At 41.0% G+C, this 25,910-nt stretch overlaps 1 protein-coding gene across 2 annotated transcripts; it reads left to right on the forward strand.

Moving 5' to 3' along the window:
- The first annotated feature begins 35 nt into the window (after positions 1-35).
- Positions 36-24,236, forward strand: ALKBH1 (alkB homolog 1, histone H2A dioxygenase). 2 transcript variants are annotated; one of them, XM_077750738.1, is made up of 6 exons: positions 36-229; positions 2,421-2,529; positions 5,794-5,956; positions 18,642-18,732; positions 21,779-21,972; positions 23,042-24,236. In XM_077750738.1, exons 1-6 carry the CDS (start codon positions 47-49, stop codon positions 23,469-23,471), a joined length of 1,170 nt encoding a protein of 389 aa, XP_077606864.1. In that variant the 5' UTR covers positions 36-46; the 3' UTR covers positions 23,472-24,236. The 2 variants fall into 2 exon arrangements, with proteins under 2 accessions (XP_077606864.1, XP_077606865.1); XM_077750739.1 differs by having other exon boundaries at positions 5,827-5,956.
- The last annotated feature ends 1,674 nt before the right edge of the window (positions 24,237-25,910 follow it).

The raw sequence follows: 25,910 nt of genomic DNA on the forward strand, positions 1-25,910 counted from the left end.
GGAGCGCGGCACTCTGCTTCCGGGTGAGAAGAGGCCGGGCAACGAGATGGGGAAAATGGCGGCTGCTGTGGGGTCTGTAGTGTCGTTGGCGACAGAGCCAGGGGAGGACGCCTTTCGGAAGCTTTTCCGCTTCTACCGTCAGAGCCGCCCCGGGACCGCAGACCTGGGAGCGGTCATTGACTTCTCGGCAGCCCATACAGCCCGCGGCACGGGGCCTGGTGCCCGCAAGGTACGGACAGAGGAGCGGCGCGCATCACCGGTCGCCTCACCTCGCTTTTTTGAGGGTCTTCGGGGCCTTTCTCACCTCTTTTCGCTGTCTTTTCGCTGAGTATCATTGAGTAATCCCTGCCCTTCATGGGTGCGGAGTTGAATTGTCACACTTCGGCGGTGAAGAGCTGTACTGTCGGTTTACTCCATGCAGCCTTTCCTGGCTGCGACCTCAAAGAATGCCTGGGAATTGGTGTTCATTCCTAACTTTAACTGCCCGTTTGCATCTCGACTTCAATTTGTGTGAAAGCCCATAAACCGTATTCTTAGACGGTAGGGAAGCGCTTTGCAGCTTGAAAAAAACAACCACCCGAATATCGCCAGGACTGAGGGGGATCGATTTTGTTAGTTAAGTCGTTGTCCGTAAAACCAGGTCCCTGTCGTCTCCGGGCCTCTTAGAATGGGCATTGAAAGATTGAGATCATCTCAATTCAAGCACTATCGACTATTTCTACCTTTCCCCACGGAAGGTAGGAAAAGTAACATAAAGAGGACAGGAGGCACAGGGAGAATCACGACTATAGTGTAATGGATAATTTTTTTATAATCGCTGTAACACTGAGGATCCCTAATCCCTTAATTTGCCCTTGGTGTTGACCACAGATGGCTGGGTGGAACATTCCCTCCAAGCTTAGTAATAGTTCTCAATAAAATTTGAATGCTATATTAACATCATATTCATGCAGAACCTAGCTTCTTAGGAACTTCATTTGTTACCAAAGATGGTCTTAGAGTTGTCAAAATAACATACAGAAAATCTGAACTCTAAAAATAATGTACATGGGACAGGCCCTCATTCAGCTCCTTTTGTCTATATTTTGCTGCAGTACTTTTAGAATATAAGCCACATGAGAATAGAACATTGTGTCTAGTTCACTATCTGAAACAGTAAGCATTCATTCAATAGGTACACTATCCATTGAATACATAAAAATGTCAGTATTTCATTTCCCAGCTCAGTGCAAGTTGGAGAAGAAAGTTGCTCTGAGAGCAGCTGATGAGCAGTGGAGAGTGTGATGGCTAACAGGCAACGGAAGAAGCAGGACTTTTTTTTTTTTTTAACTTAGAGGTTTAGTTTAGCTTAGGGTGGAGAATAGATCCACAAACTTACTTTAACTATGGGAGTGTTGCTGAATTACAGTACATTACTAAATATGGTCTATTTAAGATATTGTTACAAAATGTTTAAAATTAAAACATAAGTATCTGGAAAAATTAGCAGGTTAGGACTCTCAGAGTTCCAGGTAGCCATTTTATTACAGAAACTAGTAATACACCAGCTACTTGTTGGTGTTTTTTTTCTGGAAATCTCTACACTCGGTGAAGTTAATAGGATAAGAGATCATAACTTTTTGGAAGAGAACATTTGTTTATTCTAAGGCAAGTGAGATCCTAAGTTTATTATTAGTGGAAGAATAAAAAAAGATTTTTTATTTTAAAGGTCCTTACTTTAGTAACTGCATTTTGGATCTCAACCAATTTAATGAGCCATCTGTAAGATAGTCTTATATGCAAGAAAACTTCATGAGCCCCTGGAAAATTTAATTTCAAAGTAATTCACAAAGGCAGAAGCTCTGAGTTTCATTATGAAGTTTCATCTAAAAGAGAATAAATAGTGTACTTTGAGCAAAAAGGGTTTCCAGTGTTTTACTGAAACATTTATTCCTTCTGGTCAGAGCACTCTCTTTCCATTCTCTTACCCTGCCCTGCCTGATGTTCTTCATTGGTCTGTTTAAGCACCAACTGTATACAAGTGCATCAAGCATTATTAGCCTGAACTGAGGTGGGCAGCATGTTGACTAAGGGTATTGCAGTACACCGAACACCTTTTGTGATTTAGAGTCATAAGAAATCACAAAAGTGTGGTGTCATACAGAAAGGTAGTCTTGAAGGCCCAAATCAGCCTTCTTCTCGTTACTGCTTAATTGTATATTATTTTCTAGTGTTTGTTAGTATATAGATGAGAAAACTGAGGCTCTAAGAAGCGACTTAACTAAGTCTTACATCAAGTAAGTGGTAGAACTAAGTTTAGGAGCCCAGATTTCAGACTCTGAATTTTGCCTCATACCATAAATATCTTTAGAAATTTGAGATTCTAAGGACTGACCTGCAAAGTAGCTTTAGCCCTCCGACTTCTGTTTCCTTCCTGTCAGGTGATCAGATCTCAGCTGAGCGTGTCTTCAGTCAGTGACCATGATGCACATAGAGCAGGACTTCAGCCAGTAAGCAAGTGGCAGGCCTATGGACTCCAAGGCTACCCTGGTGAGTGCCGCTGACCCCAGAAGACAAGATCATGTAATCATTTGTCCAACTTCAGAGTTGTGAAGAGAATGGGGAAGAGTTGTAAGCAAGTAAATAGACAAAGGGTGAAAGTAAACATGGAAATATTTTACTCCCAAACCCCTTTTAAATTCTGTCTCATCTGAAACTTCTGTTTACTTAACATTCCTGCAGGATAGAACAGGATTCAGTAGTGCCTACCTTACAGTGCAGGAAGTGACACACCAGGTACAAATAAAAAATAAGGACGTTTACTCTAGGCTCCCTGCCATAATTCCAAACACCTATTCTGGCAGAAGAACTGCTTTGAATGATAGAATAATTCATAGTAGTTACTTTAGTCACAAAATCACTATGTTCTCATATGAGGGAAAAAAATTTATTGCTGTCCTTAAGGCTGAGCTTTTGAAGAAAGTGTTACACTTAATGAGATCAAAAACCCCAATAAACTAAATAATCTAGCATTTTGAACTTCAGTAATGTTGGGTAGCTCACTTTACAGATACTGAAATTAAGATGATAATGAAGAATGGGTAATGTTTTCATTATTGTTATTTTTTGAGGAAAGTATTCCCAGCATGGGGCTTGAACTCACAACCCTAAGACCAGGAATCACATGCTTTACTGCTTAAGTCAGCCGGGCGCCCTTAATCTTTTTTTTTTTTTTTTTTTAAGGATCATGGGGCCATTGTAGATTAATAATTATGAACTATTTAGAAAATACAGAAATGCCTTATTTAGCCAAATATCTTTTACCTGTCATCCTTTTTCTTGGAGAGAACATTAAGTTAACATTGTATCTGTGATTTCAAATATGAATTAAAAGCAAGAAAAATTCCTGAAAAGAAATACTAATTTTCATTGTGCAGTGGGCCAGGTCTATGTTAACAGCTCTTAGTACATTGTGATCACTGATGTATTGGTTAATAACATAGGACAGTATAACAGCTTCAATACTTCTTTAAAAGGCCTTATGCACTTTAGTTACATGTGAAAGAAGAATCAAGGGGCGCCTGGGTGGCTCAGTCAGTTGAGCTTCAAGCTTTTGATTTCAGCTCAGCTCATGATCCCAGGGTCATGGGATCGAGCCCCATGTCAGGCTCTGTGCTGAGCATGGATCCTGCTTAAAATTCTCTTTCTCCCTCTGTCCCTCCCTTGCTGTGTGTGGGTTCTCTCTCTCTCTCTCTCTCCCTCTCTTTCTCAAGAATAAAAGAACAATAATAAATAAATAAGAGTCAAATGATGGCTTTATGTACAAAAGCATGACTCTCCGTTTGGATAAATGATGAACGTGCATCACCAGCAGTCTTTTATGTACTTTTCTTGAAGGCTGCCCTTTACCTTTCAAGCCTACCTCCTGTTTTCAAAGCTGTGTTTCTCTGTTGCTATGCCTTTTTCCCTTAACAAAAGGGAACAGAAAGTTCAGACTACAGTGTTATCAACCCCACTCATTTTCTGCTGCCCAAAGGTTTTCTAGGATTTCACATTTAAGCCACATTTTGTGAGTTGGTGCCTCATTATGTCCTTAGAAACTTTATTCCATCTTCCCTGCCATTGTAAGCTGCACTTACTAGAAGTATAATGTCCAGAACATGGGAGATGACAGTCTCCTCTTATTCAGGCTTGATCAAAAGGATTGTGTTTACTTCCGGATTCTGCTTGTTGTGAAGGAACCTAAGCAACCACAGCCTGTCCTTATAAGAATGAGCAGGAGGGTCATGAGTTTGAAGACTAAGTCTGTGGAAGAGTAAACCTGAGAGGGAACCTGACAGCATGCAACACTTGAAAGGTTGTCGTACACACAAAGGGCTGGTTAAGGCCTAGGTTCTGACTTGAGGCTGCCTGGCTTCATGTTGTGGCTCTACCTTCCATTCTATGACCTGGCGCAAGTTTCTTAGTCTCTTGGCCTCAGTTTCCTGGTGCGTAAAACGTATGTAAAAACATTACCACTTTTGTAAGATTATTATGAAGATCAAACACGAGTACATATAAAGTACTTTGGTCCATGCCTGGCACACATGAAATGAGCAATAAATGTTAACTATAAAGCTAGAGGTATTTTTGAAGAAGAATAAGAAACTAATTTGAGGTTACTCTGTGAGTCCAAACCTAAGATCAGTGCTTGAAAATTAAAAGCCAAATTTTAATTCATTAAAGGAAGGCAGCAGTTGCCTAGAGTGGCCTATCCAAAGAGATCTTTATTTTCCTGTCACTAAGAGGTATTCTTCCTTTGTCTGATATTTTGGGGAATGTTATAATCTTTATTTTGTGAAATAATGCTGATAGATGGTAGGTTGTTGGGGTGTTTTTCATCTTATTTTTTCTATCTCTCTCAAAATGTTGACAGTCCCCTGTCACCTCTGAAATTATTTGGAGAATTTTGCCAGTACATGAAATGCAAAAGTGGTCTCTATGTTCAGAAACAAATGTTCTCACTCCTGTCCTCCAATTTTAGAGGAAGAAAAGCTCCTCCCATTCAAAGCCAGTCCCTTGACCTTCTTCTTTCTTTTTACCAAAAGATCCCACTTTCTTTTACCTCTTCCAGCTTTCAAGACCTTGCTCTCCTCATTTTCTCTTTTCTGTGTTCTTTCCTCATAATCTGTAAGCATGCTTAGGTCCTTCCAGACCCTAAAAACCATACACAGGAGAAAAGTGACATTAGATTACTTTCAAGATCACAGAAGATCTTTTCAGCACACGTGACGCAGGTATTTGCATCATGCCATGCGAGTGGATATACACATCATCTTTCTTCCCTGTCTGTCAGTCAGATTTCAGTCGGGAAGCAGAAATCACACCAGTTATTTTAACTGAAAGAATTTACCATAAGTGTTGTTAGGCAGATATTAGAAAACAAAAAAGGCTGAGGTGGAACACTGAGATACCACAAGGGCCACAATTGAAGGAAGCGATTACCTCCTCTCTTGAGTGATAAATGCGTGATGCATTTGAGGGGTGACTTTTGTTATTTTCAGTTCTAAAGTTTGCTTAGGGGTGACACAGTTGATAGTTGTGGAATATTTCTTTCTCTTAAGAATTTGTTTCTCTCTCCCCTTTCTCTAAAATTGGAGGATAGGAATGAGAAGATTTGCTTATAAATGTGGAAGCCATGAAGCATGAGCAAAAGGGGATGGGGAATAAATAATATAGTAATGGGTATAAGGATGTCAACAAAAATAAATTATCTGAATATAACTGATGGAGAATTTTCTCCTCTCCTTCTTTCCCCACCCATCTTTTGTGTAGGATTTATCTTTATCCCAAACCCCTTCCTCCCAGGTTACCAGTGGCACTGGGTGAAGCAGTGCCTTAAGTTATATTCCCAGAAACCTAATGTGTGTAACCTGGACAAACACATGACTAAAGAAGAGACCCAAGACCTCTGGGAACAGAGCAAAGAGTTTCTGAGGTAAGTGTTCGTATTCAGGTCAAGTCATTGCACATCTTTATAGGAACTACCCCTGAACAGTGCACTTTTCTCCTCGTTCCCATGCGAATGCAGCACAATTATATTCTTTCCCCTGAGAACATTTGGACAGATGCTTTGATAGTTATATTAAATTGAGATCCACCTTAGGGTCACCATTTATTTTTCTCTCTCAAAAATAAATAAACGTTAAAAAAAAGATTTGCTTATCATAGCTTGGATCTCAAGTTCATCCTCCTTACTCATCAGCTGGTCCATTTTCATCCAGCTTCAGCTCTTTCCCTACTTAAGAGTTCCAGGGTCACCTTGCTGACTCATTTGGTAGAGCATGCCACTCTTAATCTCAGGATTATAAATTTGATCCCAGCGTTGGGTGTAGAGATTACTTAAAAAGATAAAATCTTTTTTAAAAAAATAAAGTGAGTTCCTTTGAAGACTTGTTATATCCTGAAAAAATTAACACTAAAAGCTCTTTATTTCTACTCTCTTAGATGAAGTGACTGCTACTAACAGTTTTATGGTGGGTTAGCTATTCCTCTTAAGAACTAATGTTTGTACCTTAATGTTGTATCAACTTTATTCATTTCACAATTTTTTTATTTTAAAGTAGTCTCTGCACGTAGCATGGGCCTTGAACTCATGACCCTGAGATCAGGAGTCACATGCTCTACTAACTGCACCAACCAGGCTCCCCAACATTCCACAAATATTTATTGAGAGTTAGTTGTGTACCAGGCAGGCTAAGCATTGGAGATACAAAGATATATAGGACACTCTCCTTGTACTCGAGAGTGCATAGTCTATGGCAGGAACTCAGTATCAACAGGAATAATTATAAGGAGCTTAGAAAGTGTTATGATAGGTATTTAGAAAAATACTGTGGGAACCAAAGGGAGAAATCATTCCTCTAGGCAAGAAAGAGACGTCAAAGAAGAAAAAATTATTACTGTTTTTAAATTTTTTAAAAATATATTTTTTTAAGTGTTTTATTTATTTCTGAGAGAGAGACAGCATGAGCAGAGGAGGGTCAGAGAGAGGGGGAGACACAGAATCTGAAACAGGCTCCAGGCTGTGAGCTGGCTGTCAGCACAGAGCCTGACGCGGGGCTCAAACCCACAAACTGTGAGATCATGACCTCAGCCGAAGTCGGACGCTCAACTGACTGCGCCACCCAAGCGCCCTAATGTTTGTTTATTTTTGAGAGACTGAGACCATGAGCGGGGAAACGGCAGAGAGAGAGAGAGAGAGAGACAGAAGCCAGAGCAGGCTCTAAGCCCTGAGCTGCCAGCACAGAGCCTGATGCGAGACTCAAACTCACAGACCACGAGATCATGACCTGAGCCAAAGTCAGATGTTTAACTGACTGAGCCACCCAGGTGCCCCTGTTACTATTTTTTTTTAATACTTTCTTCTAATGTTTATTTATTTTTGAGAGACAGAGCATGACCAGGGGAGGAGCAGAGAGAGAGGGAGACAGAATCTGAAGCAGGCTTCAAGCTCTGAGCTGTCAGCACAGAGCCCGATGCAGGGCTCCAACCCACGAACCATGAAATCATGACATGAGCTGAAGTTGGACACTTAACTGAGCCCCCCGGGCACCTCAAAAAAGTGTTTTTAATTGAGTCTTTTATTCTCTTTTTTCACTGTTCATTTGAACTGGGTCTTCAAAAACCATTAGGAGTTTGCCAGTCAGAAGAGCAAGAAAGCTGTTTGGGGTAGAGAAAGCACCTAAGCAAAAAGGTAATACTCAGGGCAGACTAAGTTCTGTGAAATAGGAATACAGGATGTGGGAGTTCATGAGGGATTATACTTACGGGATTTCTACTGTGTGTCAGATACTGTGCTTGGCTGTTAAAGATTCAAAGACAGATAAGACACAATTCCTCCTTTCAAGGAATTTGTAGGTTAGCTGACGGCAGAGATGTATAATAAACAGGTACAGAGATACAGTTTATAAGATATGGAAATAGTCATTCAACTGGCTAGACTGGAGGTAGTTTATAGAAGACGCTTCCTGGAAGTCATGGGTAGAATTGGCAAAAGATGAAGTAGAAAATCTAAGTTAGGGCCAGATTGTAAAGGGTGCAGTGATGTAGAGCACTAGTTCTAGAGTCTGATCACCTGGGTTTACATCCCAGCTCTGCCACTTTAACTAGGTATGTAAACTTGAGCAAGTTTCTTAATCTTTCTATGCCTTACAGTAGTCTTTCCCTCATTTAATAGTGTGAGGGTTAAACAAGAGATTTATGAGAGATCTTTAGAACAGCCCATTCAAACCATTATTCTGGCTTTGTGTGTTCTGTTTGGATTTAGGGTCAATAATAGTACAGTTTTCAGAAACTGCTCCTTTTTTGGGGCGCCTGGGTGGCTTAGTCGGTTGAGCGTCCGACTTTCGCTTAGGTCATGATCTCGCGGTTCGTGGGTTCGAGCCCCGCGTTGGGCTCTGTGCTGACTGCCAGCTGAGAGCCTGGAGCCTGTTTCAGTCTGTGACTCCCTCTCTCTCTGACCCTCCCCTGATCACGCTGTCTCTCTCTGTCTCTCCTGGAAATAAATAAAACATTAAAAAAAAATTTTTTTTTAAAAAAAGAAACTGCTCCTTTTTTTTTTTTTGAGAGACAGAGAGAGGCAGAGCACAAGTGGGGGAGGGGCAGAGAGAGAGGGAGACACAGAATCCAAAGCAGGCTCTAGGCGCGAGCTGTCAGCACAGAGCCCAACACAGGGCTCCAACTCACGAACCATGATATCATGACCTGAGCTGGAGTTGGATGCTTAACCAACTGAGCCACCCAGGCGCCCCTGATTTGTTTTTTTAATGTTCATTTATTTTTGAGAGAGAGAGAGCACGCAGGGGAGGGGCAGAGAGAGAGGGAGACACAGAAAACAAAGTAGGATCCATGCTCTGAGCTGCCAGCACAGAGCCTGATGCAGGATTCATACCCACAAACTGAGGTCATGATCTGAGCCGAAGTCTGGCGCTTAACCAACTGAGCCACCCAGGTGCCCTGTCATGCTACTTCTAATAGGGGAAATAAGATTTCCTTAAGTTGAAAGGAGAAAGGAAAACTAAAATTCATTGTTTCCTTTAATGCCTGTTGGTCTACAGGTTATGGTAAAGGCAGGAGCAGTGGGAAATACCCTGTTAAAGCTTTTAATGGTGTCTTCTTAAGAACTAAGAGGAAAGTAAAGGAAGACCATGGTTGAATGAAATTGGAGAGTTTAGAGTTTGCTGCTAAACCAGCCTGTGTTTTCAAATTGATTGAAATTGATTTTTTTTTCTTCAGACAAATGACTGCAGAAATCCATGTCATCTTCTAAGATAGTTTAGATGAACCTCTTTAATAAATTATCCAGTAAACAATGGTGAGATTTTTTTTTTCTCTAGTAAATTAGCAAAACTTTTAAAAAATGTGGTGGTCCTATCTTCTGTTGTCATGGGTTGGAAGAACTTGATAGGCTCAGACATTGCTGGTGGCATTGAAAATCGATTAGGACCCTTGTTCTCCTTCTGTTACTATGTGATATGTGTTTCAGCTTCCTCTTCTGGGAAACAAAGGAGTTAGACTGGAGAAGCCATTTCAGGAGGTTGGAGTATAGTCAGAGTCACCTAGACAGTACATGCCAGCTCTCCCCCACTTTTCTAGAGCATATCAGAAAGCAAGCGGGTCTGTCATACAAGATTTCCCTAGAGATTCAGATTTTTGGCCATAACATCCACATTGAGAATCACTGAACCAGAGGACCTCTAAGGATCCTTTCCATTTTAACCTTCTAGGTTTCTATGGTCAGGGAAGAAGAACCTTTTTAAGTAGGAAATGAAGAAAAAAATACTTGAACTTAGAGGGAAAAATAGATCTGTTCACAAAATTAAGGCATCTCAATCCTGTTTTGTTCAGTTTATTGTGAGTGAATAGTGTAGCTAGAGATTCTTGTACAAGATTATAATAGTTAAGTATAAGCATCTTCATTGCAGCATTGTTTGTAAGGGGGGGAAATGAGAAACAGCCTAAGTTTCTGTCAGCGAGAGAGCAAGTTAAGCAAGTATGACATGCCTGGCAGTACAATGCAGCCACTATGCAGCCATTCCAAGATTTTGAATCTGACCCTTTAGTAAGTGTAGTAGGGCTACAATCATAATAAATAAAATCATTTTTCAGCATCTGCATCACAGCTACCTTAGTCTGAGCCACCGTCATTTACTGCAGTAGCCTCTTAACCTGTTGCCCTCTGTCTGTTTTCATGTTCCTTCTCTCTGTTTTCTTTTTTATTTTAGAGAGAGTGGGAGCAAGGGTGGAGGGTAGCAGGAGAGGGAGAGAGAATCTTAAGCAGGCCCCACACTCAGTGCAGAGCCCGACATGGGGCTCAGTCCCATGACCGTGGAATCATGACCTGAGCCAAAACCAAAGGTCAGATGTTTAACCGAATGAGCTACCCAGGCACTCCGTCTGTCTATTTTCTAATTAGTATAGAAACCCCACCACTTCTCTTACAGTTTCTGATCTACAGTACTGTAGTTCACCTTTGATACAACCATTCAGATGTCAACAGGGACATTACAAGTTGCGGGCATGGTCTCCAACCAAATCACCCTCACTTTAGACCGCAGCCACAAGCTTGGGAGATCCCCAGGCTACCCATACTTCTGACCAACTGGTTACAAATTCAGGGAAGTTCCCATAACCCTCTCAGTTCGTAACTCACTAGAATGACTCACAGAATTCAAGAAAGAATTATACTTAGGGTTATAGTTTTATTGTAAAGGGTACAAATCAGGACCATCCAATGAAGCAGTGTCTGGGAGGGTCCTGAATACAGAGCTTCTGTGTCCTCTTTCCATGGAATCAGGATGTGTCACCCTCCCAGGAAGCTCCCCCAAACCTAGCACTCAGTGTTTTATTGGAGTTTCACTGCTTAGGCATGACTGAATTATTAGCCATTTGATTTAACTCTATCTCTATCCCCCTATCCAGCCCCTCAGGTTTATTTAGCTAATACCACTTGATGAAAAGTCTCAACTGGTTGGTCTTTCTAGCTTCACAAGCTCATATCCTGAGTCATCACTTTAGCATAAATTTAGCTGTGGTCCTAGGACCCATTGTGAATAACAGAGATAATCCTTTTCCTCCTGGAAATTCCAAAGATTTTTTTTTTTTAAGTTTTCTTTTACTTGTTTTGGGAAACAGAGCACACAAGTAGGGTAGGGGCAGAGGGGAGAGAATCCCAAGCAGGTTCCACACTGTCAGTGCAGAGCCTGGTGCAAGGCTTGAACTCAAAAACCATGACTTAAGCCAAAGTCAAGAGTCAGACATTTAACTGACTGAGCCACCCAAGCACCCCTGGAAATTCCAGTGATGTAAAAGCTCTCTCCCAAGAACCTGGGACAAAGGCCAGTGAAAATTGCTTGTTAATGCAGCTCCATTACATTTTGAATAAAATCAGAAGTCTTTGCCACAGCCTACAAGGCCTTGGTGATCCAGCCCCCAGCCACCTTTCCAACCTCTCCTATCATTCCTTTTCATTTATTGTCCTAGTGGCCTCCATGCTGTTCCTTTAAACACAGGAGAAATGCTCAGATTCATTGTGTAAGCTATTTCTTTTGTCTGGAAGACTCTCCCCCTTAGATAACCAATGGCTTCCTTCCTTTAGGTTCTTGGATCTCATCATCTTATGAGAGATGATTCCATTATCATTAAGTTAAAAATAGTACCCCATTTTCTCTCACTCTGTATCTTCTTGCCTTCTGTTTGTTTTCTTCAGTGCATGGTAATTACCAGTAAGTATTTGTGGAATTAGTTAGTGATCCTTTCTTAGACCTTTTGAATTTGGGGAATATATTACCTATTCAAAAATAACTTTTTAAAGAATAAGACAAGGGGAAGTACTAAATTATATGAAGCTGACGTTGCTTTATTCCTTAGGTTAGCTTTTGAAATACTTTGCATCTGTTTTTGTATATGTGAAAATTTTTCCCATTAATGTCCTCAGTGTGGAAGCAGAATTAATCCCTTCCCCTTTTCTACTCCTTTAAGACTTTGTGGTGCTATTACAAGCATTTATTATAGTTAATCCAGTCATCAGGCACTTCTCCCCACTACCTGCCAATCTCTTCCCCCACAAACCTCAATGCCAACCACGGTTCTTTGTATATTTTAAAAGGTGCTCTTTTAATACTTTAACTAAATTGATATTCCCTCAGTTAGCCTGATAAAAACATGCTGAATTTGAGAAGGACCAATTGAAGATTCTATGGTATCTTCCCATCTTATTTTCATTAATTTATTAAATACTCTACATTGGTATTTTAGGAAATACTTGATTTAGGACAGATAGGAAGATTAAAATTCCCTGCCTTTGAGGGAGGGACTAATTAAAGGAGGAATTCAGGTGAATAAGCCATATAGGTGAGTAGAGGAAGTTGCTGTGGGACACAGTAGAGGGAGAGGCTGAAACTGGAAAACAGTTTCCCTGAAGAAGTGAGGTTAAACTGTGTTCAAGTCAGAAAAAAATCTGTGCAGAGAATAGAGTAGAAGAGGAGAGAGAACATAATAGTAGAGAAAAGTGTATGGCCAGAGGCTCAGCCATAAAAAATAGAGGGACAGGACCCTGTAGGGAATGCTTGGAGGTAAAACCAGAAAAGTGAGTTAGAACCACATTATAAGGGGGTTTGCATGCCTTATGGCAAAGTGTGGACTTTGTCCTATAAACAATGGGAATTCATCAAGATTAATAACTGATTTTTCACTTCAGAAAGAGAATTCTTACACAGTGAGGAAAATGGACTGGAAATACAGTTGTTGGAAAAAACACAATTAAGAATTTAGCTTAGAGGCACCTGGGTGGCTAAGTTGGTAAGTGTCTGACTTGGGCTCAGGTCATTATCTCATGGTTCATTTCAGTTCATGAGCTCAGGCCCCACATTGGACTCTCTGCTGTCAGCATGGATCCTGCTTCGAATCCTCTATCCTCCTCTCGCCTCCTATCCCACATGTGTGCATGCTTTCTCTCTCTCTCTCTCTCCTCTCTCTCTCAAAAATAAACATAAAAAAATTAGCTTAGTAATCCATGCAAAAGGTGATAAAGGTCTGGAAAAGACATTGTTAACAAGGCTTGGTGACCAAGAGATTATGAGAATTGAGAGACAGGAAGTTAAGGATCATCCACAGATAATAGGGCAAAACAGGTTTTTGTTGTGGGTTTTTCCCCCATTTTTATTGGTATAATTGATGTATATTTTATTAGTTCAATAAATAACACTTTGATATATGTATATATTACAAAATGATTATTGTAACAAGTTAATAGTTCCCTTACGTAGTTACGAGTTCTTTTTCTTGTGATGAGAGCTTTAAGATCTTGGCAAATACACAATCCAATATTGTTAGCTATAGTCACCATGCAGATTCCACGTATGAGTAAGATCATACAGTATTTGTCTTTCCCCATCTGACATTTCACTTAGCACACTGCCCTCGAGGTTCATGTTGTCACAAATGTCAGGATTTCCTCTTTTATGGCTGAATAATGTTCGTGTATGTGTTGTGTATCAAATTTTCTTTATCCACTCATCTATCAGTGGACACTCAGTTTGTTTGTCTTGGCTGTTATAAATAATGCTGCAGTTATTTATGTAAAACTATGGAGGTTCCTCAAAAAAATTAAAAATAGGACTACCAGGGGCGCCTGGGTGGCTTAGTCGGTTAAGCGTCCGACTTTCGCTTAGGTCATGATCTCGCGGTTCGTGGGTTCGAGCCCCGCGTCGGGCTCTTGCTGACTGCCAGCTCGGAGCCTGGAGCCTGTTTCAGTCTGTGACTCCCTCTCTCTCTGACCCTCCCCTGCTCACGCTGTCTCTATCTCTCTCCTAGAAATAAATTTAAAAAAAAAAATAGGACTACCAGAGGGTGCAGCTGTTCCACTTCTGTGTATATCTCCAGAGGAGACGAGATCACTGTCTCAGAAAGATAACTGCACTTCCACATTCATTGTAACTTTTTTTTTTAATTTATTTTTTTGAGAGAGACAGCATGAACAGGGGAGAGTCAGAGAGAGGGAGATACAGAATCTGAAGACAGGCTCCAGGCTCTGAGCTAGGTGTCAGCACAGAGCCTGACGCGGGACCCGAACCCACGAACCATGAGATCATGACCTGAGCCGAAGTCGGACGCTTAACTGACTGAGCCACCCAGGTGCCCCTCATTGTAACATTATATACTAAGATTTTTAATGGAAATAGGATTGGAAGAAGAGAAGAAGGAGCAGAGATAATCCTTAGTGTAGTTTGGGGATTCATGTTTTTGAAATGCCGGTGGAGTATCCAGGTAGAGGTGTCCAGTATGCCTTTGGGAACATGAAACTGAGCTTAGGAGTGAAGTCAGAGAAAGGGAGATGTGAGGGTTCTACATAAAGACCATAGTATAGTATGGTGCATGGCTGGCTCAGTCAGTAGAGTGTGCAGCTCTTGATTTCGAGTCATAAGTTCAAGCCCCATGTTGGGCATAGGGTTTACTTTAAGAAAAAAAATTAATGAAGCAATGAGGATGGATGTGATTATTTGTTTGTTTATTTATTTAGTAGAAAACATACAGAGAGAAGAAAGCCATTAACTCTAGAAAGCATCAGCTTAGGTTGGGGGAGTGCTATTAGAAGCCAACACAGGAAAATGCAGAATAAAAGAACGGCCAACCGTATCAGTAGGCCAAAGGTAGAACAGTTAAGTGGTCTATTTGAAATTAAGAAAGTACTTTGGTGGAGTGGGGGAAGCAGAAGTCAGGTTGCAGTAAGGGCGGCAACTGCAGTCCTTTGTGGAAGGTTCGATTGTGAAGAGGAGAGACGTGGGGCAGAGGGATGGGACAGAGGCAGGAGACTTGACTAAGAGGGTAAGTTAAGAAGATGATTGGGGCACCTGGGTGGCTCAGTCAGTTAACTAAGTGTCTGACTTCAGCTCAGGTCATGATCTCATGGTTTGTGGGTTCGAGCCCCGTGTTGGGCTTTGTGCTGACAGCTCAGAGCCTGGAGCCTGCTTCAGATTCTGTATCTCGCTATTTCTGTCCTTCCCCCACTCACACACATTTCTCTCTCTCTCTCTCTCTCTCCCTCTCTCTGTGTCTCTCTCAAAAGTAAATAAAAAATTTGTAAAAAGGTTACATTACAGGATGATTCTATTCGTGTTTGGTTATTACTATAATTTTGATAATTTTATTATTAATACCATAAATCTGTGTTAATTATAATAGTGTATGCCCTGAGTCTTTTGATGGAAAAGCAGCTCGTTCATGTCTTATCAAATGTGTAAAATACGATCACCTTCTGTGTTATTTTTAGAGCTATATTGTTCTTACCTTTATTTGTTCAGATCTTGTTTGAGGGTTTTTGTTGGGCTTTTTTTTTTTTAAGATTATTTATTTTTGAGAGAGAAAAACAGAGTGTGAGCAGGGGAGGAGCAGAGAGGTGGGGAGAGACACAGAATCCAAATCAGGCTCCAGGCTCTGAGCTGTCAGCACAGAATCTGATGCAGGGCTTGAACTCATGAACCATGAGATCATGATCTGAGCTGAAGTCAGACTGAGCCACCCAAGTGCCCCAAGTTTGGGGGGTTTTGTTTGTTTTAATTAATTTCCCTGTTTTACATATTTTATTTTTTAGAGACAGAGTATGCAAGTTAGGGAGAAGGGCAAAGGAAGGGAGAAAGAGAATCTTCAACAAGCTCCATGCTCAGGGCAGAGCCCAATGCAAGGCTCTATCCCACAACCTTGTGATCATGACCTGAGCTGAAATCAAGAGTCCAGTGCTTAACCAACTGAGCCACCCAGGTGCCCTGGTCTAGTTTTTGTTGTTGTCATTGTTTTTAATGTTTATTTATTTTGAGAGAGAGTGGGGAAGAGAGAGAATCCCAAGCTCACCGCGCAGAGCCCGACACAGGGCTTGATCTCATGCCTCTGGTCTAGTTTTGGTATAGTAGCATGGGTTCCTCATCAAGAATAAAATGATCTTGTATTGATCTAGAAAGATGGAAGGTGTTTTGTTCTGTTTTTTAATTTTGGCTGAACTAGTGTTTCCCAAAGTGTCCCTGATTCAACAGCATCAGTGTCACTTGGGAACTTAGAAATGCAGATTCTTAAGCTCACCCTAGACCTGCTGAATCAGAATTTGTAGGCCTGGGCCCAGCCATACAAATTTCAACAAGCCCTCTAGATGATTCTCATGAGGACTAAAATTTGGAAACTAATTTTGGAGCACTAAATTTTGGCAAAAACTAAGTGGGGTACACAGATTACACCAGATTCACAGGAGGCCAGACATAAGAGGTCGGTCTTATTTTCCTATCTGAAGGCTAGTAAAATAGATTGTGTTCTCCAGGGGGATCATCAGGGGATTCTTTTATCTGTGCCTTTAGTTGAAGAAACATGGATAGAACTCAGGTTGTGTTAGTAATTATGCATTCCTTTTTTTTTTTTCTTTCAGTTTTTAGTTTTTACTTGTAGAAAATTTAAATAATGAATGGTCATTCTACATGATAACTGTTCATCCCAGCTAGTGCCAGTCACTAGCCAAGCTTACATATTGTTTCCCCTAAATTGTTACTAGTTATCTGTCTTCTCTCATGCCAGGTGTCCCTGAACCCTTACCTAAGTTTGGTGATTCACTACCTGGGCTCATATATAGTTGTCTTCATGGACACGATTTATTCCAGTTCAAAGAATACAAAGCACAATCAGTGAAGAGTAAAGACGAATTGAGCGAAGTCCTGGGAAAACCAGGCTCAAGCTTCCAGAGTTTTCTCCCAGTGAAGTCACACAAGGTGTGCTTAATTCCCCCAATAACAAGTTGAGACAACATGTATAAAATGTTGTCACACCCCAGAAGCTCATTGCCTAGGGGCTGGTCACATCGACAGTCCCTGTCTGACACATAACAAAATTCTAGACTCCCAGAAGAAAGCTGGTGTTTAACATAAATTGTATTATTTTGCACACAAAGTTTAAGCCCAGTGAGCAGCAGTTCTGGGAATGGTGTGAACCTCCCCAAATTCCAAGTTCCAGATGCCTGCCAATGACCAACCTTGTACACAGGCCTTTCAAAGGATAGCAGTCTGATCTGCTATGCCTCTTTTCTGCACTGCTGTCCTAAATAAATCAGTGTTTGTTCCATTCCCTTTAGCTGCTGGTCTTGATGTATATCTGTGTCATGATGTCCTTCTTAGAATGTAAACTCTGTGAGGACAGATAGCATCTATTCTGTAAACTCTGTCAAACATCAAAATGAGTGCCACTTACAGTGTGAGCCTCTAATAAATCCTTTGCTTCTGCTCATGTTGTATGCCTATATTGCCCACTGCTCCACTCCCTGTTTAAATGCTAGCCATTCTTCAATGCCATGTTCAACTCCCAACTCTGCCCTGAGGCCTTAAGTGATTAGACAGCTAACTTTGAGCTCTCCTTTTTCTTAATTATGTTGGCCCTCAAAGTCTTGAGCTGTTCAGTTGAGTACAGATTTTATAGTGCCTTGAATTTTCCCCTCATTTTTTCTTATACTTTATCTGTCATCTCTTGTCAAATATAAACTCCTTAAAGCAGTCTAATCTTTTCTTTTTTAAACAGCAGTGGTTCTTGGACCAAAAAGTTGGATCAATTGATGATATAAGTCACATAGGGGGAAAAAAAAACTAAAATTATTAGGCCTAGCATTCTTGCATTTTTAGGTATTCGGGGGTAAATCAAAGAAACTTCTTCCTCTTTAGAAAAAGAGTAGATGGGGCACTTGGGTGGCTCAGATCAGTTAAGTGTCCACCTTTGGCTCAGGTCATGATCTTGCATTTGTGAATTCAAGCCCTGCGTCAGGTTCTGTGCTGACAACTCAGAGCCTGAAGTCTCCTTTGGATTCTGTGTCTCACTCTCTGCCCCTCCCCTGGTTGAACTCTGTCTGTCTGTCTGTCTGTCTGTCTGTCTCTCTCTCTCTCTCTCTCTCTCTCTCTCAAAAAGAGAGCTTAAAAGAAAAGAAAAACCTAGTAATCCCATAGACTTGATCAGACCACGTATAATTGCAGACAGTGCACCTCTCTGTTTTACAGAAACCTCCTATGTGTTGAAGGGGATGTCAGAAACCAAATCAATTCCATTGGTCCTTAATTGTTAGCTAAGCCTCAATTATCTAAGCTCTTACACAGGGTTAAAGAAATCTTGTTAAACCAGTTATTTTTGGTTGTATACTACATTTTGCCAAACTTTTTCCCCCAACCTATAATTCTGGGAAGCCACCATCATTAGACATGGTGATAGCTATGATTAATCATACCCCACTTTTAGCAAACCAAATGGAACATGTTCTGTTAGCCAATTTCTCAATTACCCATAGTGCCTTTGGTCCCGTTTCCAGTGGATGAGTAAAGACATTTCTGTTGTTATTCTTATTTTATCATTATTGAGATGTTGGAGACTTGCCACTTAAAATTGATCCCATTCAGCAGAGGACTTAGAGCAAAGACTAAAAATGAGAAATGCTAACATGTTTTTTAGTGTTATATTCTTGGTCAACTCATTCGTCTATTCTCATTTTTCCTATCAAGATGTTGGCCAACAGCTTACACCAAGGAATATCAAATTTAGTCTAGGCCAAAGGGCCTTTGCTGCCAATTGAGGTGAATAGTTTAATTCTCTCTTGTCCCTAATCTTCACAGGTATAAAGAATCTAATAAACGGAGACGCCGAAGTTTACTAGAGAAGTTGCGTTGGGTGACCCTGGGCTACCATTACAACTGGGACAGTAAGGTATTTAACCTTTTCTTGCTAATTCCATTGTTTTCCACTTTTTATACTCCTTGGGCTCAGTGGTTGGATTTCTTCCTGGCCACGACTTTAAAGTATCAGATTATCCATTTGTGCAGGGATCTCTTTCATTTATCTCTTAAAATCCTCTTGATTACAGGATGTCAAGAGGAGTGACTAATTTCTGCCAAGAGGAAATTTTTTCTTCAAATGCCCTTAGGTTATATTATTCCATCAGAAGCATTAGTGCTTTCGCTAAGTACATTTCAGGGATATAGATTTTTCTTTATTGTGTTCAAGAACAATGCTCAATTAAAACCTTTATTTCCATTATTGTTTAGTGTTTGTTGAGCCTTTATTTTCTACATGGTATCTATCTGATGTAAAAGGAGCTTCTGGTGTTCCTTTCCATGAACTCATAAAAGACACCTTTGCCTGCTATATAAGGTTTGAGCAAGTCACAGCTGGGGAAAAATGTCCTACAGTTAGCAAAGTTCTATCTTTTCTTGAGGTGTAATTTCTTCTTTCCTGATCCCCATGGTTCTAGAAGTTCCTCCTTTATCACTGGCAGCCTGTCTCCATGAGATGTTTGCCATCAAGTGGGAGGACTAATTCTTAGAATAAACTGAATAAACAGGATGCTATAGACCATCTTCCTACTAACTAGTTACTTTCTAACAGCTCCATAGTTTCAGTTAACCCAGCTTATTAACAAATATATTTAACTGCTCAAAATAAGGATAAATGTTGCTCAGAAATGTTCATGATATAATTCTTTCAGTGATGCAGATTCAGTGGAAGACTAGATATCTGTGTTTGGGGAAGTGGCCTGTGATTCTCTCTGGCTTAGCCAGACGAGGTTTGAATTTGGCCTTCCAGAGGATAGTCCCTGCCTCATAAGGTGGGAGTGAGAGTCAGATGCTCATTGCCCGCCTAGCAGCAGTGCCGGGCTGTTCTGAGCAGTTAAATGCATTAACACAGTAAATGTTAGCTCATCGTTTTTTATGATGTTGTTATTATTGCTGGTAGTGTTATTCCCCGAGGACTTAAAGTTGCTCTCATTTACTGGGAAAAATGTGGAGTGAAAAATTTTCAGAAACTGGATGAGTAATCAGAAAAGTGGAAGAGAAGTAAGAAGACTAGTGCATAGACAGTTTGGATGGGGTTGGAAGCCCACAGAGGCGCTTCTTTGATCACAGCACAGCCAGTCTTGTGCTAGAACAGCAGCTCTGAGTAGCTGAGCTTGTGAAGGACTGAAACTTGAAAGGGTGGAGAAAATCTCTTAAAGTTCTCTTCAAGAAATTAAATAGGAACTCTTATTTACAGCTCAGGAAAAGGAGAAGGAAAAAATAAAACAAATTTCAACTGAGGAGACTTGGCCATCCATCAAAGACTTATCACATCCTTAACCTGGAGTTAAAGCTCACTTCTGGCCAAAGTAAATACATTCTCTGCAGAGCTGTGCTGCAGCTGGGGTACATCAGGACACCAGTGGGGATGTGAGGCACAAGTTGGTTTTCTAATCAGTTTGAGGTTGATTTGGGCAAACGATGATGTGAGAGCAGCAGCAAGACAAAGGGGCATCGGGCTGTGCAGGCTTACCTTACCTCACCAGGGCTGCCCTCACCCTCATCTGCATACGAGACTGCCACCTTGTTCTCCTGAACTGCTGGATTTTGGTGATAGAAGAAAGAGTTTTCTGGCCTCTGTTTTTTCTGTTGTTGTTTAAGAGAATGGTATTTGTGATCTTTATGTGCTAAAAACCGTTCCGGGAGATGAATGCTGAAAATTACCATTTTTAGGTCCTGCCTCGACCATGGTGTAAGTCAGTTTCAGTTCCAATATTTTGAGCCTGACATCTCATCAAATTGACCAGTGAAGTTGGCAGCAAGCCATATTGTGGGCTGAGGGACCTAGAACGAAACTGGCCATCATATTTGAGTTTTGTTTTTTTTTAAATAAGCTTTATATTTTAAAATAGTTTTAGATTTGCAGAAAAGTTGAAAAGATAGTACAGAGTTCCCATATACCTGCACCTAGTTTTCCCTATTATTAACATCTTACCTTATTATGGTACGTTTGTCTTAATAAGTGAACCATATATAATGTGTTATATAATACATTATTATAATGATGAAGTCCATATTTCATTCACATTTCCTTAGCTTTTCATGCAGTTTTCTTAGATTTTTTTTAATGTTTATTTACTTTTGAAAGACAAAGTGTGAGTGGGGGAGGGGCAGAGAGCGAGAGGAGACACAATCCAAAGCAGGCTCCGTGCTCTGAGCTTTCAGCACAGAGCCTGAACCGTGAGATCCTGACCTTAGCTAAAGTTGGATGTTTAACCAACTGAGCCACTCAGGCGCCCCTCCGTTTTCTTAGGTTTTTTAAATGTTTTTTTTTTTTTTAATTATTTATTTATTTATTTATTTTGAGAGAGAAAGAGAGAGACAGCATGAGCAGGAGAGGGACAGAAAGAGAGGGAGACACAGAATCCGAAGACAGACCCCAGGCTCTGAGCTAGCTGTCAGCACAGAGCCCGATGGGGCTCGAACCCACAAACCGCGAGATCATGACCTGAGCTAAGGCCGGATGCTTAACCGACTGAGCCACCCAGGTGCCCCCAGTTTTCTTAGTTTTTAACTGCTGTCCTTTTTCTGTTCCAGGACACCACATTACATTTAGTCATCATGTACCTCTTAGCAGTGACAGTTTTGAGTTACTCTTTTATCTTAAGAGAATGATCCTATTTGAGATTAAAGTATACCAGAGACAGACATAATAATTGCTTCATGTACAGACTCCACACAGGGGGAACTGGTGTAATTTACCGCTGCATGGCATGGTGCCTTCCACGTAATAGGTGCTAGGATTTTGAATGTCTCATTATAAGATTACCAGATGCCTTAAAAACAGATGGATAAATCATGCTGTGTTAGAATTACATGTAAATTAGATCATTTTAAAGCAGTAATTAATCTTCTGCCACAGTTTCCTATTTTCCTGAGATCATTGTTTATTTTTCTTATTTTCCCTACTTTTATCAAAGAAATACTCAGCCGATCATTATACACCTTTCCCTTCTGACCTGGCTTTCCTCTCAGAGCAAGTAGCTGCAGCCTGTGGGTTTCAGGGTTTCCGAGCCCAGGCAGGCATCCTGAATTACTACCGATTAGACTCCACACTGGGAATCCACGTAGACAGATCTGAACTAGATCACTCCAAACCCCTGCTGTCTTTCAGGTAAGCTGATTCTAGGGATTGGGGATTACTTTCTAAAACTCCATTCATTTTTTAAAGCATTTTTAAACTAAAATAAATAAAATCTGTAACTTTAAGAAATGTTTAGACTCTCTAATCTTTTACTCCCAGGCATCTTAACAGTGTTATAAGTAAAATTTGCCTAGTCCTTAAGATTAATGAACAAATCACAGCTAAAAATTCCTGTTTAAGATGTGTGGGATCTGCCTTTTTTATTGAGAGGCATCATCAGTGGTGTGTGGAATAGGCAGGTGGAAGGCTGTAAGGCAACGTGAGCAACCTTTTTGGACTGGGGAAGAGAAAGCACAGAACCACAAGTAGTTTACTCTCCTTGTCTCCCTAACCGTACGTTGAAATGGGGCAAAGTGCTGCACCTGCACCTGTATTTTACAAAGAAGGTGCCTAAACAGAATCTTTTATTAATTGTTCTATCTTTAAAGTGAATGGGCTTGATAAATATAGTAAAGGACTCAGGTAATTTATTGAAAGACTTAAATCTTAAAAGTACACCACACAGGGTGCCTGGTTGGCTCAGCTGGTTAAGTGTCCAACTTCGGTTCAGGTCATGATCTCACAGTTGGTGGGTTAGAGCCCCACATCAGGTTCTCTGCTGACTGCTCAGAGCCTGCAGCCTGCTTCAGATTCTGTGCCTCCCTCTCTGATACCCCTCCCCCACTTGTGCTCGCTCGCTCTCTCTCTCTCTCTCACACACACACACACACACAAATAAACATCTAAAAAAACTTTTTTAAAGTGCACCACTAAAATTTATATGGGTAATATTAAAATTAAATGTTTAATCTGCTTGTTTAACTGCTTTACATTATATTTTGCAGTAGTCCTGTGGGCCATGATAAGTATAAGCAGCAGATCGTGGGTTGGTCACTTACACAAGCCAGAAGAGAAGGGTCTTAGCACAGTTTGAAAAGGATATGCAAGCAATAAGTATCAAGCTGAAATTAGAAAAAAGTGCAGTTGGCAGTAACTTTCCCAGCCATGGTTAGTAACAGAAACTTACTGCTGTGTATTGTTTTACTTATTTTTCTTGCAGCTTCGGACAGTCTGCCATCTTTCTCCTGGGTGGCCTCAAAAGAGATGAAGCCCCCACAGCTATGTTTATGCACAGCGGTGACATCATGGTAATGTCGGGTTTCAGCCGCCTGTTGAACCATGCGGTCCCGAGGGTCCTCCCAAGTCCTCAGGGAGAGGGCCTGCCTTGCTGCCTGGAGACGCCTCTCCCAGCTGTCCTCCTCAGAGACTCCGTGGTAGAGCCCTGCTCTGAGGAGGACTGGCAGGTGTGCACCAGCTACTTGAAAACAGCTCGTGTTAACATGACTGTTCGACAAGTACTGGCCATAGACCAGGACTTTCCTTCGGAACCCACAGAGGAGAATAAAAGAGACATCACCACAGAAGGTTTCTGCCATCTGAATGACGAGAATCGCCAACTAAAAAGAACAAAGTTAAATCCTGACAGCTGAGACTTGGGGAGCCCGTTCTTTTACTCAAGCAGGTCGTCTAGTAAATGACCACACTTTTTGTACTGCCATAGACTTCAGCACCAAGACAAGCCAAAAACAGGGAAAAACTCATCATCGATCACACTGTTGCCTTGGAACCCATCCTGAAGAGGAAAGCAGTTCACCACTCTGCTCAGAGACAGTTTGCCACGGTCCAGTCTGGTTAGGTGTTGGCACTAATGTATGTGAGAGGTCCAAGGGGCTTTGACCTTCCAGAACAGCCCTGTCAGCCTCTGCCGTTGCCTCTAGGAGAGGTAGAAGTGAGTTTCCACATTAATGGAGCCTTATTAAATACCTCAGATTTTATTAATGAGAAACATATCATTAAGCCCCTGCCACTACCCCAACTAGTGATTTGTGGTTAAATTGTGCTTCCAAGAGCCAGCCATTAGCCTCCCCTTCATCCTTCCCAGCCATCCTCAGAGACTGCGATTTTCTCCTCCAGCTTTTCTGGCCTTCACAAAAGAGTCCTGTACACATTAAGATAGTGGAACTAGACATCTCATCTCCTAGAAAAGAAATCAATTATAGCTGTCCGTCTTGCCTAAAAGATAAAGTATATGTAAACCCAAGGAAAGGGGAACGGGAGTTTCTCCAGATTTCTTTTAGGTCTAAACTCTTCCTGTTGGCTTTTTAAATGCCATTTTAATTGTTGCACTAAAGAAGCCCCAAGGGTGTTCTGTAACTGTTTTCTCCATGAATAAACTTTCTCTATTTTAAATTAAAGATCTCTATCAATTTTTGAGAGTTAGCGTATCTGGGATTAGTTTTTCCCTATTTTCACTTGCTGTATTGTTCATGCTGTAGAAGCCCTCCAGCTGTTTCTGCCGTAAGTCTTCTTTGTGACTGCCTCACAGGAGAGAATATGCTTTGGTATTCCAGTCACCGCTGTCCTTTGTGATTGTGGACAGCTTGGAAAATGCATGAAGCACCAAGTGTTCATCTTGGTACCCCCAGCAGCTTGGCTCACAATATCCTTAGCTGAGTTGTTTTACATTTCTCTGGACTCGACCTCAGTTTCCTCATTCAGAAATGAAGATAATATTTACTACTATCTTCCTAGGGGATACTATTTCAAATGATAAAGGAATTTAGTGCTCCTTTCTAGGAATGTGGTGTCAATATTTATTATTATATGGACTCTTGGAAACAGCCCTCTTTGTTTGTGTGTGCAGACGACTGGCTGGAAGCCGCTCGGCTCCCTGCTGCTTGCGATCAACCTGCATTTCTGTCCTGCCTCCTTTTCTTCCTTAGAACAGTGCACATTGAGTTCATTTTTTTTTTTTAATGTTTTATTTATTTCTAGGAGAGAGAGAGAGCGTGAGCAGGGGAGGGTCAGAGAGAGAGGGAGTCACAGACTGAAACAGGCTCCAGGCTCTGAGCTGGCAGTCAGCACAGAGCCCGACGCGGGGCTCGAACCCACGAACCGTGAGATCATGACCTAAGCGAAAGTCGGACGCTTAACCGACTAAGCCACCCAGGCGCCCCATTGAGTTCATGTTTTAATCTTTGTTTTCTAAGAAATAAAAATAGATTCATCCATTATGTGTAAGTAGCTAGGCTCTAAACTTAGTGCATGATAGGAAAATTTTATGTAATTAAAATTACCACTGGAAAAATCCCTTGAACTGTCCATAGTGTACCTTATATGTGACTCACTGAAAACCAGCATACCGTCATTTATCAAATCCAGTAGATCATCCTTTTCTTCGGCATTAGGAAAGTCGGCTCTTTATTCAGTTGAGTATCAGATAAAGGTGTTGGCTTGTGTTTAGGACCAGTGTGGTACAAAAAAGTACATATTCAAACTGTAAACTCACACTCCACAAGGCGAGATATGTGTGCTGTGAAAAGCATGTGGAAACTGGCGCAAGCCGAGGGAATAGCAGATTCTGGTCTCCCAGCCCACACTGCCTCTAGGGGTGCGCCGATTGAGTGGGACGTGGGCAAACTTGTGTATACCGTTACATTCTCTCGCATTTTTATTTATGTTTATTTTTGTGAGGAACATAATTGGAAATATATATACTGCATCTCTACTTCACAGTAAGCAGAAAGTTATGCAATTCAGGAAAAATGAAAATTGGTGATTTTTTTCCACATTTACATGAGGGTGATCCCCCTAGGTTTGTTTTAGTTGTCTACCAGACATTTTGTAAGTCAAGAGTCAGCAAATTGTGGCCCATCTCCTGTTTTTGTACTGTTCATGGACTAAGAATAGTTTCTACATTTCTAAATGTCTGGAGACAGAAAAATCAAAAGAATATTTTGTGACATATGAAAACTAGAGAAAATCCAGATTTCTATGTCCATAAATAGTTTTGTGAGAACATAGTCACATTCATTTATAAAACATTTTTTTAATGTTTATTTTTGAGAGAGCATGAGTGGAGTTGGGGG

This window comes from Crocuta crocuta, unplaced genomic scaffold (assembly GCF_008692635.1).
Source record: "Crocuta crocuta isolate KB4526 unplaced genomic scaffold, BGI_CrCroc_1.0 scaffold186, whole genome shotgun sequence".
Lineage (NCBI taxonomy): Eukaryota > Metazoa > Chordata > Mammalia > Carnivora > Hyaenidae > Crocuta > Crocuta crocuta.

Excerpts from the sequence above, each read along its gene's own strand:
- ALKBH1 (XM_077750738.1), top strand. The coding sequence starts at position 47 with ATGGGGAAAATGGCGGCTGCTGTGGGGTCTGTAGTGTCGTTGGCGACA. Across the intron at positions 5,957-18,641 it reads CAGAGCAAAGAGTTTCTGAG|GTATAAAGAATCTAATAAAC; the intron begins GTAAGTGTTCGT and ends TAATCTTCACAG. Across the intron at positions 18,733-21,778 it reads ATTACAACTGGGACAGTAAG|AAATACTCAGCCGATCATTA; the intron begins GTATTTAACCTT and ends CTTTTATCAAAG.